General features: G+C 38.9%; 1 protein-coding gene across 1 annotated transcript in view; it reads left to right on the top strand.

The window, feature by feature from the left end:
• Window positions 1–13553, top strand: part of atxn1a (ataxin 1a) — a 19999-nt gene extending 6446 nt beyond the window's left edge. Inside the window, exons 2-3 of the mRNA XM_037693431.1 lie at window positions 7705–9979; window positions 12911–13553. Of these exons, the coding sequence (XP_037549359.1) occupies window positions 8165–9979; window positions 12911–13513 (2418 nt within the window). The 5' untranslated portion in view covers window positions 7705–8164 and the 3' untranslated portion in view covers window positions 13514–13553. The remainder of the gene's footprint in view (window positions 1–7704; window positions 9980–12910) is intronic.
• Window positions 13554–15226: the final 1673 nt, after the last annotated feature.

Below are 15226 nucleotides of genomic sequence, written 5' to 3' on the forward strand. Positions count from 1 at the left end.
ACCCCCGCCAGTCTCCCACCCATCCTCAGGGCTGTTGAAGGGGTGAGAAAGTGCAAGTCATGCAACACTGCCAAGAGTTTGTTTTCTGAAAAATACTCTGTTTCTTTATCACAGTCATTTGTCTATCTCTGTCTCTCTTTTTTAGAGCTCTCTCTCCTCTTCTTGCTGCTGCTGTTCTTCCTTTAAAAGCTTCACTAGCTCCTCTGCCATTGCTTTCAGAGTACGATTAGTGACAGTGAGTAAGGAAGTGTCTGTGTTCATATATGCAAAGACGCACATGCAAACAGGCATCTACACTAACGACAGTCCATGTAGACAAAAAAGAAGCACAGATGAAAAAACAAAACAGAGAAGTGGAGAGGGAGAGAGAGAAGTGTGTGCCTGCAGCAACACTGTACTTTCCAGATGAACTATATTTAGCAGTGAGATAGCACATCACGTTGAACTTATCCGTTTGATAGTGATTAGGATTATGACTGAGCACATGCAGATGCACATTTGGAGCCCATTTTTAACTCATATTTATAGTATTTGTTGCTCAAAATAGCTGCTTGGTGGTTGCTAAAACAAGCTGCTGTTATTTCATATCTTGTGTATCACACACTGGCTTCATACATACATTATATAATAATAGAGTATTTTGAATATTTTGTTCAATGCATTATATGTTAAATGAGAATACTTATAAAGAGCAAAGTTTGTTAGATTTTCTTACTTTAATGTGGATTCTGTCTGTGCATTCATTCAGTCAACATTTATTTATACAGGTTAGTCTCACTGAGCCACAAGGACTCATTTACAAGAGAGACCTGTTTTAAACAAAGAACACAGATGAGGTTAGGGGTGCACTGACTGCAGTTTTCTGGCCAATCATCAATCTCTAAAAAGCCTGACCTGCTGATTCCGATTTTGGCCAATACAGATTTTGTTTTACAAGTGACACTGTCAGATGTTATAAGGTCACAATGCACCTTCAATTTTCCAATCGTATTTTATTGACAAACATACCCTTGCACAATATCCTAGAAACAATGCAAACTTGTTTTAACTTGCCACGAGGTAGTGCTCTGAAATAAAATGAAGTTTAGACAATTGTTATTAAAACTACAAAAAAAATCTGTAAAATCGTTTTTTCATATAAGTATTGGCTGATCTTGGATCTCCCAAAATTAAGGAAATCGGGGCCATGCACCCCTAGGTAAGATACAGACAACAATAGACAATCATATAAAAAGCATATAAAATGAAAAACTAAATACAAGAAATGATATAAAAATGAAACTATAAACAGCTACATTATAAAGTGATGTAAAATACTAAAAACAGGAACATGTCTACGTTGGTTTTTGCCATGAACTTAACAGTTGTTTAAAATCCCTTAGAGACGTCATGGTCGAGAGCTTCAGATCTTTTTACAAGGTGTTCCAGGTTACAGGAGCGAAGTAAGAGAAGACCCTTTTACCAAGTTTGGTCCGCACTGAGGGTACACTGCAATTAATTATGTCCTGAGAGTGCAGGCTGTAGCTGAACTCACAAAGTGACATATAGGAGGAGATATAGGCAACAGACTAAGGAGTGATTTAAAGATGAAAATGTACCAGTGTGAGAGTCTGCGTGAAGTTAAGGATGACCAATTGACCAATGAATACAGGGTGCAGTGAAGAGTTATGAATCTTAGTGCACCATGATAGACAGCATCCAACATTTGCAAGGTGCTTTTAGGAGCATTCATGTAAATGATGTCACCATTGTTGATGGAGGGGAGGAATGTAGCAATTACAAGATGTTTCCTTTCGACGTGAGGATTAAAAGAGAGATACAAATCGACCAAGATACCCAAGTATTTATAAGAATCGACAAACTCAATAGGAACACAATTCAAAGATCAAATAGAAGGAAGGACTGCTGGTACCAACTTCCTGTTTGAAAACAACATCCCTTTGGTTTTATCAGCATTTAGCACAAGTTTGAGATGGAACAAATCTGATTGGATGATGTCAGAAGCACACTGTAAAAGCTGGAAAACCTTAGCAACTGTTCTAGCTCGACAATACACAACTGTGTCATCTGCATAGAAATGTAAGGATGCACCAGTAATGATCTGGCCTACATTACTTATGTAGATTGTGAAGAGGGTGAGTCCCAAGACTAAACCTTGTGGTACACCATTGTTAACAGTTAGATAGCTGGAAGAAATACTGTTATGTTGAGCACATTGCCTCCAATTATTCATCCTCCATCTAACTGTTTATTCTTCTATTACTCTACCTGGACTATTTGCTTCCTACCCCTTGGTATCCTTTTGATATTTTGTCTCTTATGTACCAAAATGTCTTCACTGCAGCAAAGGAACAGTAGACAAATTTCAAAAATAAGTTTAAAAAGCTTAAATGCAAGCCTATTTGTGTCTCAGATTAGAGACATTCCAATCATGTAAAAACCCATAACAGCAGATCTATTCAGGCTTTTATTTATGAGAGCTCTTATCTATTAGAAAGCAACACGTGTTTGAAATTCTGCAGACATAAAATGTAAAATGGTGGATAGTCAACGGCAGATTTTCTACTAATTGATTCACAAGAAATCTAAAATGACCTGACTAAAACATATTTGGATGATTGCAAAAGATCCAGTGAAAGATAGATGTGATTTCAACCTTGAATCTTGTAGTTCCTCATTTAGTCCTGGAAATATACAGCTAAAACTGGGATGCATTTAGCCCAAGCTCATTTACATAAGTTTTAAACAATTAAAAATATTTAAGACACACAATTCAAGTCTGCTAATCATGCCAAAAACAAAGTGAGCATTAATGATAAGAAATTGTTTATTTAAAGGGGAAAAATGGAACCACACAAATAATTATTCAGCAGGCAGATCAGGAAACTGAATGCAAAGTGATAAACTTAAACAGAACGTGTGGCACAAAATTATGGAAAGTCTTATAATTCATTTGAGTTAAAGGGCGATTCAGTTTCAGCTGACAAAAGAGAAAGTCTTGCTTCACTGAAACTGACGGACACGGATTCACTGAAAAGCAAAGTCACCTGCATGCTGCTGAGCTTGCAGCGTGCGTGAGTTCGTGTGGTAATATGTGGATATCAGATAACGTGTAACCCAAGCTGTATGCCCTCCATGTGCTTTGGACTGTTTTACACACGCTCACAAACACGCAGATCGAGTTTACTCGATCTTGCAAGCGTGTGCTTTACTGGACGCTCGCAACCAATGAAAAAATGTTAGCATCTGTGTGTTAGGACGTAACCAGAACTGTTCTCTTATTCTCAGTAGGGCAGGTCTCACACATATACACATGTACGCGCACCCCCCCCCCCCCCCCCCAAAAAAAAAAAAAAAAAAAAAAAAAACACACACCATAGTTTGGGTCCTCAATTGCCAATGTGTCCCCAAATGACTATTATGTATATTATGTATATGGGGTCTGTGAAACACCCACACTTGCCCCCACCCTCATTCGCCCCACTCTGGGCCCATGAGCAAGGCCCTTAACCCCCACCATGTGCTCCCTAAACAGGTCTCTCTTGAAAATGAGTTCTCGTGGCTCAATGAGACTACCTGGATAAATAAAGGCTAAATGAAAAAAAAAAAAAAATGTGTGCTGGTTCAAGTCCCCAAATGGAACATAAACAAACACACATGCACACACATACACACACACATACACACACAGAGAGCATGCAGTTGGGACCACCATGCAAAATTCAGCTAATCAGATCGATGAGGTGCTTGGAGGTTTTGGTCTGATTGTTGGTTTAAGTTAGACCAATAATTTTAGTATTTTAGTGTGTCTGGACATGTCAAATCTATCAATAGGATATTCTCATCAACACTGCCTTTCTTCTATAGTTCCAGTGTTAATAGATACTATAATATCAGTTTACAACGTTTGATTATTTCCTGCAGATTACTAAACGCAGGAACATTAGGTCAGTCTTTGAGAGTTTCAAGTGTAACATCCATATAAAGATAAAAGGTAAATGTTTTACTCTTTATTGTGCTAAATTATAGTTTTCATTAGTAATACTTGTTTTTTATTTGTGTTTTTTTTAATTTCTCCAAAGACTTAGGTTAGAACTTTTATCCTTGATATGGAGCTTGTAGCTGTGCAGAGTGGTGACGTACACATTATATGCTAATCAGCTTTGGGTGCTTATTTTATATAATATAAATATATACAGTGAAAACAATCCAACTGGCTCCTTATTACATGCTTTTTTTGTTTGTTTAACATCTACACTGTACATGTCACATTATGTTCTGTAAAGCATTAGCTGGTGACTGTGTTTGTGCGTGAAGTTATTTTGTGTTTTAAGGAAAGAGTGTGTGTCAGCATAACTAAATACGACCAGGTGTCACCGTTAGAGTACGCCAGAGGAATGTGCCTGGTTATGTGTGTGAGAGTGTGTATTTATGGGAGTGTGTTGTTGAGGTCCCTGTACATTATTTATGAGATTCACACCAAGCTGTCCATCTTCAGCAGTAGGAGGTCAGAGTTACCAGATGGCACACACACGTGCACGCATTTGCATATACTCTCCATCACATAGTTCACTCACACCAAAACTTTTAATTTGACTGTAATTAATCCACCAAAAGGACTTGGACTGTTACTTGTTGTTAATATTCATTATATGAAAATAGTTTAAAACTGTTCAATCCTCAAGTTTTTTGTAGTTTGCTTCCAAACAGTCACATTTCTTGTAATTTTTTTTAGATAAATCTTATATAAAACTTAAAAGACACTATCTTAAAAACTGTCTGTAGCAGTTGAATAAGAGTCTGAAAGTCATGTTTTTATTTTAAAAGGAGGAAAAACGCAGCAAAGACCTGACAAGACCTGAGAGATTTGTCATCTTTCACTTGGTCATATATCAAGTCTTTAGTAAATTTTTTTTAATCACCTTGTTGGTGCTTGAGTACTATATTATGCATCAAACTGTTATTTTCTGTACCTTTAATATATTTAACCAAAGAAATGGGTTTTGTTGCTATGAATAAAAGGGTCTAAACATCCAGTTTAAAATTTGTTCCTAGCTAAGGTGTATGTTACGTGTCTACCCAACACTGGTTAAAAATAGGGATGCACGATATTGGATTTTTGGCCAATATCCGATATACTGATATGTTAAAACTTATTTGGCCGATAACCGATACCAAATTTTTTTATACTTTCCTTTGTCAGAACATAGTCCTCTTATTTAGGCTTATTTGCTACAAAGATTGTGTAACAGCTGTAAGGGCTGGTGACATATATTCAGTAATAGCCATATGAATAGCACTTTAACTTATATTAAATCAAGTGTTAAATGTTATTTATTAGCATTAGTTACCTGCGATGCTGTCTCACTTGTGGAGGCTTGTTCCAAGTTCAGAATCAGAATAAACTTTATTGGCATTGCACCGAGATACAACGAGAATATGTACGTACAGTCGTCCGAAAGATGAGCGGAGTGCATGAAGCTGCGGCTATTAAATAGCGCGGCCCTCTTCAGAATAATATTTTGCTTAGATGCGAAAAGGAAAGAAAACATGAGGAGAGACGGTATGAAAAAAGATCTCTCACACCGTGTCCTAGACAGGGCACGATTTGAGGCATCAAAAAACCTACCATAGCAAAGCAACATAAACAGACATTATACATGTACGTACAGGCCAGTGAAGACATTGAATTTTTAAGGGAAAGTCGTAGCACAGTCCGGGGAGGGGGGGGGGGGGGGGAGTAAGAGAGACAGGGAAACACATCTGGTTTCACCAGAGGATAGAAAGAAAAAAAAAACCTGCTGCAGTGTGGGATCCTCTGCACTCTTGTGCATGAAGGACAGCCTTTTTAAGTTAAAAGTTTTTGTCTATCCATTGTGCCGTAAGACTAATCATGCTAAATGGGCTAACACGATGTCCAAATATCTGTGGTAAAACTCACCCAAGTGCTATCACTTTAGCTTCTCAATGACATTGGAAATGACATCTTGTAATATGGGTAAGGCTACGTCGGTAAAATATCTCTGATTGTGGTCGATGTAGTGAGGCTCAACATAGTCCAAAAATCAATGGAATCCTCAACAACAACAAAAAAAAACCTTCCACACTGCCAACATTTTGCCTTCTTCCTCTCTGCCATGATCAGATCAGGTAGGTGCACCTGACGTCATCACGTTGTGCTGGCGCTGCAGGCATCCTGGTCACTGGGTTGTCATACAAAAACAGCGTCTTTTATATCGGTGAGTTATTTTGACAGAATGATCGATGTCCGATATTTAACTTTAATGCTAATATCGACCGATACCATGCCTAAAATATCTTGCATCCCTAGTTAAAAACATTAGTTTTGGAGTCTTGTACACCAGAATGTGTCACAAGTCAGAATTAAGTGACTTGCCAAACTCAAACATTCCCCTGTATGTTTTCAAGTATGAGAAGAAATGAATGAATAATCAGTCGCAGATCAAAACAAGAATGAAACTGAGGCATTCAGAAAGCCTAAAGATTAATGAAGACCACTTTAAAAAATTTCAAGCAAGTCAGGTTTAGTGGAAGTAAGGTAAATAAATGTAGTCACTGCTAGACTTTACTTTTATATGAATAGTATTTTCCAGTAAAACACTAAAGGGAAGTCTTTAAAGATTAATTTTCACATTATGGAAACCCTTTGTATTGTGAAGCTGTTTTCTTATTGCTGTTGTTGAGGTTTCTCTGAAAATGTTTGATGTTGAGCTGCTGCTTAGGTTTATACAGCTTACATACATGTCTTAGTAGCTGACCCAACACATTAGTGGCTAATTATTCAGTCTGTTCAGTGATTCATAAAATAAACAAAGAGCAACTTGACACCAAACATGTTTATGAATGAATCATTGTGTTGCTTTTAATGTAATAATAATAATAATAAAAAATGTAAACGTTAGCATGCGCAAATATTAGCAAAATCATGACTTTCTGCCTCAATTAACCAACTAATGAAAATGTATTGCCTAAACTTTTTTATAGATTAAATTTATTGAAGGTGGCTCAGGAATTTTTAAATTTTAATTCTTTGAGCTTTTATTGACTTCAGCCGATGAACTAATATGTTAGATAACATTTTGTGTGCTGATTTATATGCTGTTTTAACAAAAATTAACTTGGCACATATGACAGTATGATGGGGTCAGTTTTCATTTTCAAGGTTCAAGGTTCTTTATTATCATTCACATCACATGTTTGAGTTGGAACGAAATTGTGTACTCAAGGTCCCAGTTACACCCCAAAATAGCAAAAATACAAAGTATAAAAAAAGAAATGGTATGCAATGATCTAAGATATACGCTAAACAATAATAATGTAATATAATATTGTTATTGTAATATAATATTGCAATTATCAATTAATCCATCAAAGTCCCTCTACTTTTTATATACCCATCAAAAGGTGACTGTATTATAGTATAGTCTCCATCTGTAAACTTTCTCTTGTTACTCCCATAACTTCTGTTCCAATCAAGATAAGTTAACAAAACTTGATGTACATTTGTACCACGCTAAACCGTGGTCCCGTATTGTTTTCATCCACCCCAGCTTCAAGGTCAAGGGCACAGTCAATGCCAGTGTTTATTCAAGGGCTTTGCTTGTTCCGACCATTGATTGCTGTATAATAGTTTGTTGATGGGCATATGATGATATTAATATCTTGTGTTTCTCCCTTCCACAGGTTTGTGCTGTGTGCCGGCAGGCTTTCCTTTGAAGGGAAATGATTCCGCATGAAGTACAGCGCACTCGGCCCCCCATCATCCTCTGCAACAGCAGCAGGTGTAACATTGTGATGCTCTCCCCTGCCACACTTGGCTCCCGTCTCAGGTGCTAAAGATTGCTGGACAGATTACACGGCTCTACTTCCTCTGCTCTAACTACCCCCCCATATAGTCATTTAAAAACTCTTCTTTTTTTAAAGAAAGACAATCTGCAGTTTTTGATGACCTGAGTTAAGAAAGAACATACAAGACTTTAATTATAGTTAATTAAATGTAAAATAAAGCTTTAAAATTAAAGAAGAAACGAAAGTGAAATAGAAAGTCAGGGTGAAAGTTTAAAAAAAGAAAAGGATAAGTGTTTGGACAAAACTTAAAGGAAGATAAGGAAAGTATAGTTAAAGGACAAAAGGGGAGAACAGCATGAAGTCAAACCAGGAACGCAGTAATGAATGTCTACCCCCCAAGAAGAGGGGCACGTCGAGCACGTTACCATGTGAAAATCGCTCACCTACCATAGCAGCTGTTGGTGACAGCCAGCGCGTGGAGAACATGACCTGTCCTAGTGTGGCTGGTGGGAAAGAGACCAGTACGGGTCCACACCTTAGCTCCAGTCAGTCTGACGGACCCCACTATAAGTCCCCCTCCTCCTTACCAGATTCTTCCTCACTGAGGCTAGTGTCAACGCTTCCTGCAGTGTACACATCTCCCCTGTCACAGTCCACAGTTGGAGGAACTGTCCATTACACACAGCTGCCTCCCAATATGCAGTTTATAACTTCAACCTATACTCCTCCATACACGGGCTATCTTTCCCCTCAGCTATTACCACCTCCTCCTCCACCTCCTCCACTCTCCTCCTCCTTTTCCTCAGCCACACATAGACCCTTATACACAGAGACAACATCTGGTCCCTCACAGATCTCCAAACACAATCAGCAGCGAGTGAACATGGGCCGCACCTCCATGCCTCCTCCATCTACAGACCCTGTCCCTCATCACAATCAAATGTCAACATCCCCACGGACTGCACCGTCACCACACCACCAAGGAGGCGCTCACCTTCCATCCCAGTCCATACATCCCCACTACAATTTAGGAGCTGGTATGTCCCAGCTTGTGGTGAAATATATGGATGGGCCCACCAGGAAAGAGGAAGTTGGCCCCAGACACAGGGAGCTTCTCAACGGGGAGCTGGAACGAGTCAGACGGATTGGATCGTCTTGCGAGTCTAGTCTCTCAAAGTCAGGGAGTAAATCAAGGGAGGCCATGTCACCTTTGTCTTCCTATGAGGTCCGCTCGCTAGTTACTCCATCAGACTACTCTGTTCCTGATCACTTAGGCTTGAGAACCTCTGTCATGTTGATGCCTAATAGCCATGGGGACCACCAGTTGGTACCACCTAGAACCAGCCCTGAAAAGCTGACAGCTTCTGCCCCCGCACACCTGGAGAAAGGTGGCATTGTTATGGGCAAGCCTGTCAGTCGCACAGCCTCCTCATCTCACACCACCTGTTCTTTCACATTTCCACCCCCACAAAGTGCAGAGAGTCTGAAAGCAGCTGTTGGCACATTTTCACCCCAGACTGTGATCCAGACCACCCACAACGCTACAGAGCCACTGTCAATGGGACTCCCTTCTACGACTATCTACCCACAACCTCCTATTATTGGTTACATTGCAGGGGGCAGTGGGAGCAGTTACCACACCAGCCTACAGCAACACTTACTCATTTCAGGCACCCAACCCGTCATCATCCCGGTCAGTGGTGGTGGAGTCCCCACACTGGAACCAGTAACCTCCCACATTACATCATCTACCCAAGCCTCATCTTTTCCTGGTACACTCCCACATACATACATCGCTGCCACTGCCCAAAAAGGAGAAACTCTGGACGCCCAAAGTGGCCCGATCCACATTGCTTCTTCAGGTGCAGTGGTTCAAGCCCAGCTTCATCTCCCCATTGTTCCCACTTCGCCTGGGCTGGTCACAGCCACCACTCCTCCTGTCCCCACTACTCCTTCTCTCCCGCCATACTTCATCAAGGGTTCTATCATTCAGTTGGCTGACGGGGAGCTGAAACGAGTGGAGGACCTGAAGACAGATGACTTCATTCAGAGTGCGGAGATCAGCAGTGACCTGAAAATTGATTCATCCACGGTAGTGCGGATTGAAGGGAGCCACGGCTCACCTAACTGTGCTGTTGTTCAGTTCGCCGTTGGGGAGCATCGCGCACAGGTGAGCAACAAGCTGAATTAATAAAGTGATGCCTCACATTTTTTTAAATTTGGTTCTGTAGAAAGATTATGAGCGATCATTTTATTACCTGTTTTAGCTCTTTGAATGACCTTAGTTTGGAAAAATATTTGAGATCTGCTCAGAGTGATAAGCTAATGGTTACTTCGAGCAGAGTCACGACAACATTGGATTACTGCTATAAAAAAACAACAACTCCAATCTCAAAAATTTCATAGCAGTGCATCCAAATGGTATTTTAAAACAATACCATCTTTGCCATTTCCACATTACACAGTTATCCTGTCAGACATAACATGAAGGACCTGCTGGAAGGGCTGAAGGTTGCACAAGAAGTGCTACAGCTAGTTGCTGCTGCAGCTCTTTAGAAAATAGTATACAATTATGTTCACATTTTTGATATTGAGTTGTTTAGGAAGCAATCCACTTTGGTCTTGATCCACTTCTGGTCCAGTCAGAATTAAACTTTATTTTACAAACAGAGATTTTTTTCTAATGATATTATTTATCCACAGCCTTTCCACATAACCCCACTTCAACATATGAACTGTTGCTTTAAGTAAAACTCTATGGATCCTACTTGTACATAAAAATAAATAAAAATATTTGGATACTCCTTCCATTAATTTTACATGACAACATTTAACAGGGTAAACAAGTGGGTAAATTTCACTTCAAAAATGTAATTTTTTTTCATGTTTGCAGATAAAATAAAAAAATTTATCACTCAGTTTTACAGATGTTTCATATCTTGCTTTCCCACTGGTGGCACCAAAATGCCAAAATCTACCTGAAAGAGGGAAAGCACAAATCAGTGTAGCTCTGAAGAATGTTGGATTTAAATGAAGAAACAACTTATTCATAGTTATATTTTATATATATTTGGTAACTTTAATAATATCTTTATTAAGGTTTTCATGTTCTTTCACGTGTGTTGATCTTAATGACAAGTGTTGAAAGTTGTGTTGCTCCCCTCTAAAGCACTTTATTACTGCGAATCTCACAGGACTCAGCTGTTCTCCTTCTAATTAAGTTTAATATTATGGGATGGTGACGCTGTTCCAAAAATGTTCTGATTAGGAGTTTGGATTTGACTTGTCAGAATGTTTAAATATTCTGTAGAGCCAAGAGCATAAAAGTGCTACCGTTGAATTTCTTCTGTTAGATATTTGTGTTTCAAGCACAAATCATTTCCATTCAGTTTTTTTTATAAAATATTGAAATAGCTTAAATATAACTACTTGTTGTTCAATAAAAATCAACAGTTTTGTTTTAGTTTTGACAAAGAACACACGTTATCCATTTTGAAACAAAGATAGATGAATGGAGATCTGTCACTGTCTTATAATGTTTCCTAATTTATCTGCCCTTTTATTAGTTTTGTTCGTTTAAACCCACTTGCGCACACTTATTTACCCACACTTGCATCTTTAAGCCAATTATTTTAATCTGTGTGCCCACGCTGCATATTTCTGACCATCTTTTCTGCCCAGGCTACTCTTTGAATCTCCACCTACAAAAACTGACCATCGTTCAAGGATTCGGCTATGTTTGACGTCTTTTTTACTTTTTATTTATTTTTTCTTCTATCAGCGCTGATAGCAACTTTCATTCAGTGCCCAGATAAAGTAAAAAATTATGCATTACAAGAAGAAAACTGTTGCCTGGTGTTTCTTTGAGAGGGTTCAACCTCACTGAGTAAACTTGTCATTTCATCATAACCTTTGAAGCTTCTCTGCAATTACTCACATCTATTTTACTTTAGTTGCTTCTCGTGTTTATTCTTTTTCCTGCCTGTTCTTATCGTTTCTCAAAGCTGCCTCCTCTGCCGCTGTTCAATTAATTAATTAATTTATTCAAATAATACTGCTATCTCCACCTAGTACAATACTGTACAATATTACAGTTAAAAAATGTTAAACTTTGGCTTGCTTAATGTGTCTAATTATGTTTATATTTGTCCTTTTTTATCCTGAACAATTTAGTGTCCCACGTTTTTATACTTTTTTTTTAATACTGGGCTTACATCTAGTATGTATTAAAACCACTTTTGGCAGATTTTAGTTTAAGTTTTCACCACAGATGCATACGATTGTGCTACATGACGAGCATAAATTTCAGATATTAGAATATGAGAATATTTATGTGAAAAAGTTAAAATTTTCACACTCAAAATTGTTTAAACATACTGCTTACACGTGTTTTCACTCAAGGCACTTTATGGCAATCTATCAGTAATAAGTTGTTTTGTTTTGTTTGTTCAAGACTTAAAGATGACTTTTGACTTCTTAAAGAAATGCTTCACTGTTGTTCCTGTACAATAGTATTCTAGGATGAGTTTACCGGTACTTTCATAAATTTTTACTCATTTTTACATGTTATTTCTGAATAAAATGACAACTAATATTGAGCTAAAGGCAAGCTCAGACACTGAAATGGTATGAAAATTGTTCATCCTTTAACCTGCATGCCATTTAAACCACTTAATCTCTAATGGTGCTGGAACTAGGTCTTTGTAGCTTGGGGTCAGGGAGGAGGAAACCAAACCCACTCTGGCTGCCTGATTTCTGCTGTGACTAGTTGTAAAAAAAAAAAAAGATCTCATAAATTGTATTCAGCAGATGGATGTAGTCTCTTAAACGTCACACTCAGGTTTGTAGACTTGTAATTTTAATAAATGAAGTTAGGGATTTAGTTGTCATCTTGGTCTTTTGAAAATGGAAGACATGAGAAAGGAATGGATCTGAATGGTAATAATGGTAAATTGTGAAAACATACTGGCAGTGTTGCAGTGTACTTCACCCAAACTCATTCCACTTTAAACTAATTTCTTAAAGTGCACCTTTAAAGGGGATTTGCAACAAGCAGCAAAAGTGTTTATTTTTATGTTTTTCCTGATTCGTTTTCTTCCAGGTGAGTGTGGAAGTCTTGCTGGAGTACCCCTTCTTCGTCTTTGGCCAAGGATGGTCTTCCTGCTGCCCCGACCGGACCACCCAGCTTCTGGAACTACCTTGTACCAAGCTTTCTGTGGGAGATGTTTGTATTTCACTGACACTAAAGAACCTGAAGAATGGATCTCTGAAGAAGACCCAACCACTGGAGCTAATCACCCAAACGTCTACCCTACCCCCAAGCCATTGGCACCTGAAAGCCCCCAGAGCTGTCTCAGACGCCCCCCAGAGCTGCAGTGGAGGAAACTCCAGGCACAAGGAGTGGGAGAATGGGATCAGCCAGCGGGGGAGCGGTGAAAGTGGGATTGGGAGTGGAGAGGGTTCCAGTGTGGAAAATGGAGATGTCGTGTTTGGAGACAGGGGATCTGTTTGCAAAGCTCAGGTTGGTGGCAGCACAGAAGCTGGCTCCAGTAAGCCAGGAGGCAGGAAGAGGAGATGGTCTGCTCCTGAGGGTCGAAAAGTAGAAAAATCTGAGGAAGAGCCACCTTTGACCTTGCCTAAACCTTCATTCATCCCTCACGAGGTGAAGGTCAGCATTGAGGGAAGGTCGAATAATGGCAAGTAAAGGCTAGCAGGACTGTTAAAAGCCTTGGGATTAAAAAAAAGAAACATTAGCAAATTCAAAAGAAAAAAGGAAAGCCCACAATAATGTTTCATTTGTCCTTTTTTTGTTGTTATTTTTTCTATCTTGAATACTGTACTGTAGAGGTAAACCCTACCTTACAGCGTTATCACGTTACATTATATCACATGAGCAAATTGGTGCCGTTTTGGTGATTTTTCTGCTGATGTGTGCTGAATTTTTATTGGTGGCTCCGTGGCACGCTGGCACAATGCCTGGTGGCTCTTGCTCGGTCCTCTTCCCTTCACACAACGTGGAGATTTCAAGCTGATGTAGCACTCTTAGCTTCCTGACAGTGATTTCATTCCCCGGGCACTTTGAGCGAGGCTGCCTGGACAAAAACACTTCCCTCCTAGAAAACCCCTGCCAACCTAGTGGCAGAACTTGATCTGATCCTGAGAAGGAGGAATTGTGTGTTCACATAAATCCAGGTTTTGACCTGTGAACTTGTATGTTAATCACCATCATGATGGAAGTCATCAGGTGGTGCCAGAGTGCCACACAGCAGAGAGGGAACAACAGTGGAGTCTTTTCTATCATCTGTAGCATTTTAATTTTAATAGTCTTTAACCGCTCATATTCTGTCTCACCAGGTAGTTGCTTTAAATTATTGTCAAAAACCTAAATCAGGGGTCATTTAGTCCTTTGGTTGAGCCCAGGTGGGACTTTGTAAGCGTGTAAATGTGATAACTAATACATATAAGTGCAAAACACACTGGGTTGGTGAGCATAGGAGGAAGACAGGATTGCAGACAATTCTGATTGTATTTAACGGATTTTTTTCTTTTTTTAATTCATAAAAATGTTGAGAGGAACTGAGAGAATCTGCATGTCAGCTCTGAGAGGGTCAGGATGTTTCAAATCACTTTAATACACCTGTCACATTTAACATACTGCCAACAGATCTGACTTATCTTTTTATTCACACTGTACTGTATGTTTTTAGTTTTTATTAATGTTTGGACTATGAGAGAAACTAGCAGCAGCACTTTGGAAAGCTTTTCGGAGAAGCGACAGAGCAGATGTGCCATGGAATCACAAAGCAGTGGATGAATGTGACAGGTATCAGAAAATTTAAAGTTAAGAGAGGGGAAAAATGTTGAAGAAATTATTTAGAAATGTGTTTTTATTTTCTAGTTTAGCTCTGAAAAGGATAATGTCAAGTACTGGAATGTGTTTTGGCAGTTTGGGCTCTGAAAAATGAAAACAAAAACAAAAAAAACGGCTTTTTTAACATCCCAGGAATGTTCTGTACTAAACTGAGAGCTCAAAAACACTCACAAATCATATATTTGTGATGTCAATGTGTGTATGTGTGTGTGTGTGTGGGTGTGTGTGTTTGTGTGCAATGCAGGTCTATGTCCATAAACCCATGCACATGCTTCAAAATCACATGACAGTACAGCTCATCCTTGAAGTCTACAAGGTGTACTTTACTTGTCACAACCCTTTTTCTGCAGATGCAAACACTAGAGGACTGATGGTGGGTTGATGCACAATGCTAACAAGACAGATGTACTAAAAGTGATTCGTGGTGTGTTTGTGTATGACTGGGAGTTTAGAAATGTATGTGCATTGTGTAAAGGAAAAACATATGCTTATTATATATGTCCATTTATATATATATATATATATATATATATATATATATATATA

The sequence above is a fragment of the Nematolebias whitei genome, chromosome 19 (assembly GCF_014905685.2).
Source record: "Nematolebias whitei isolate Nwh7 chromosome 19, NemWhi1, whole genome shotgun sequence".
Taxonomy (NCBI): Eukaryota; Metazoa; Chordata; class Actinopteri; order Cyprinodontiformes; family Rivulidae; genus Nematolebias; species Nematolebias whitei.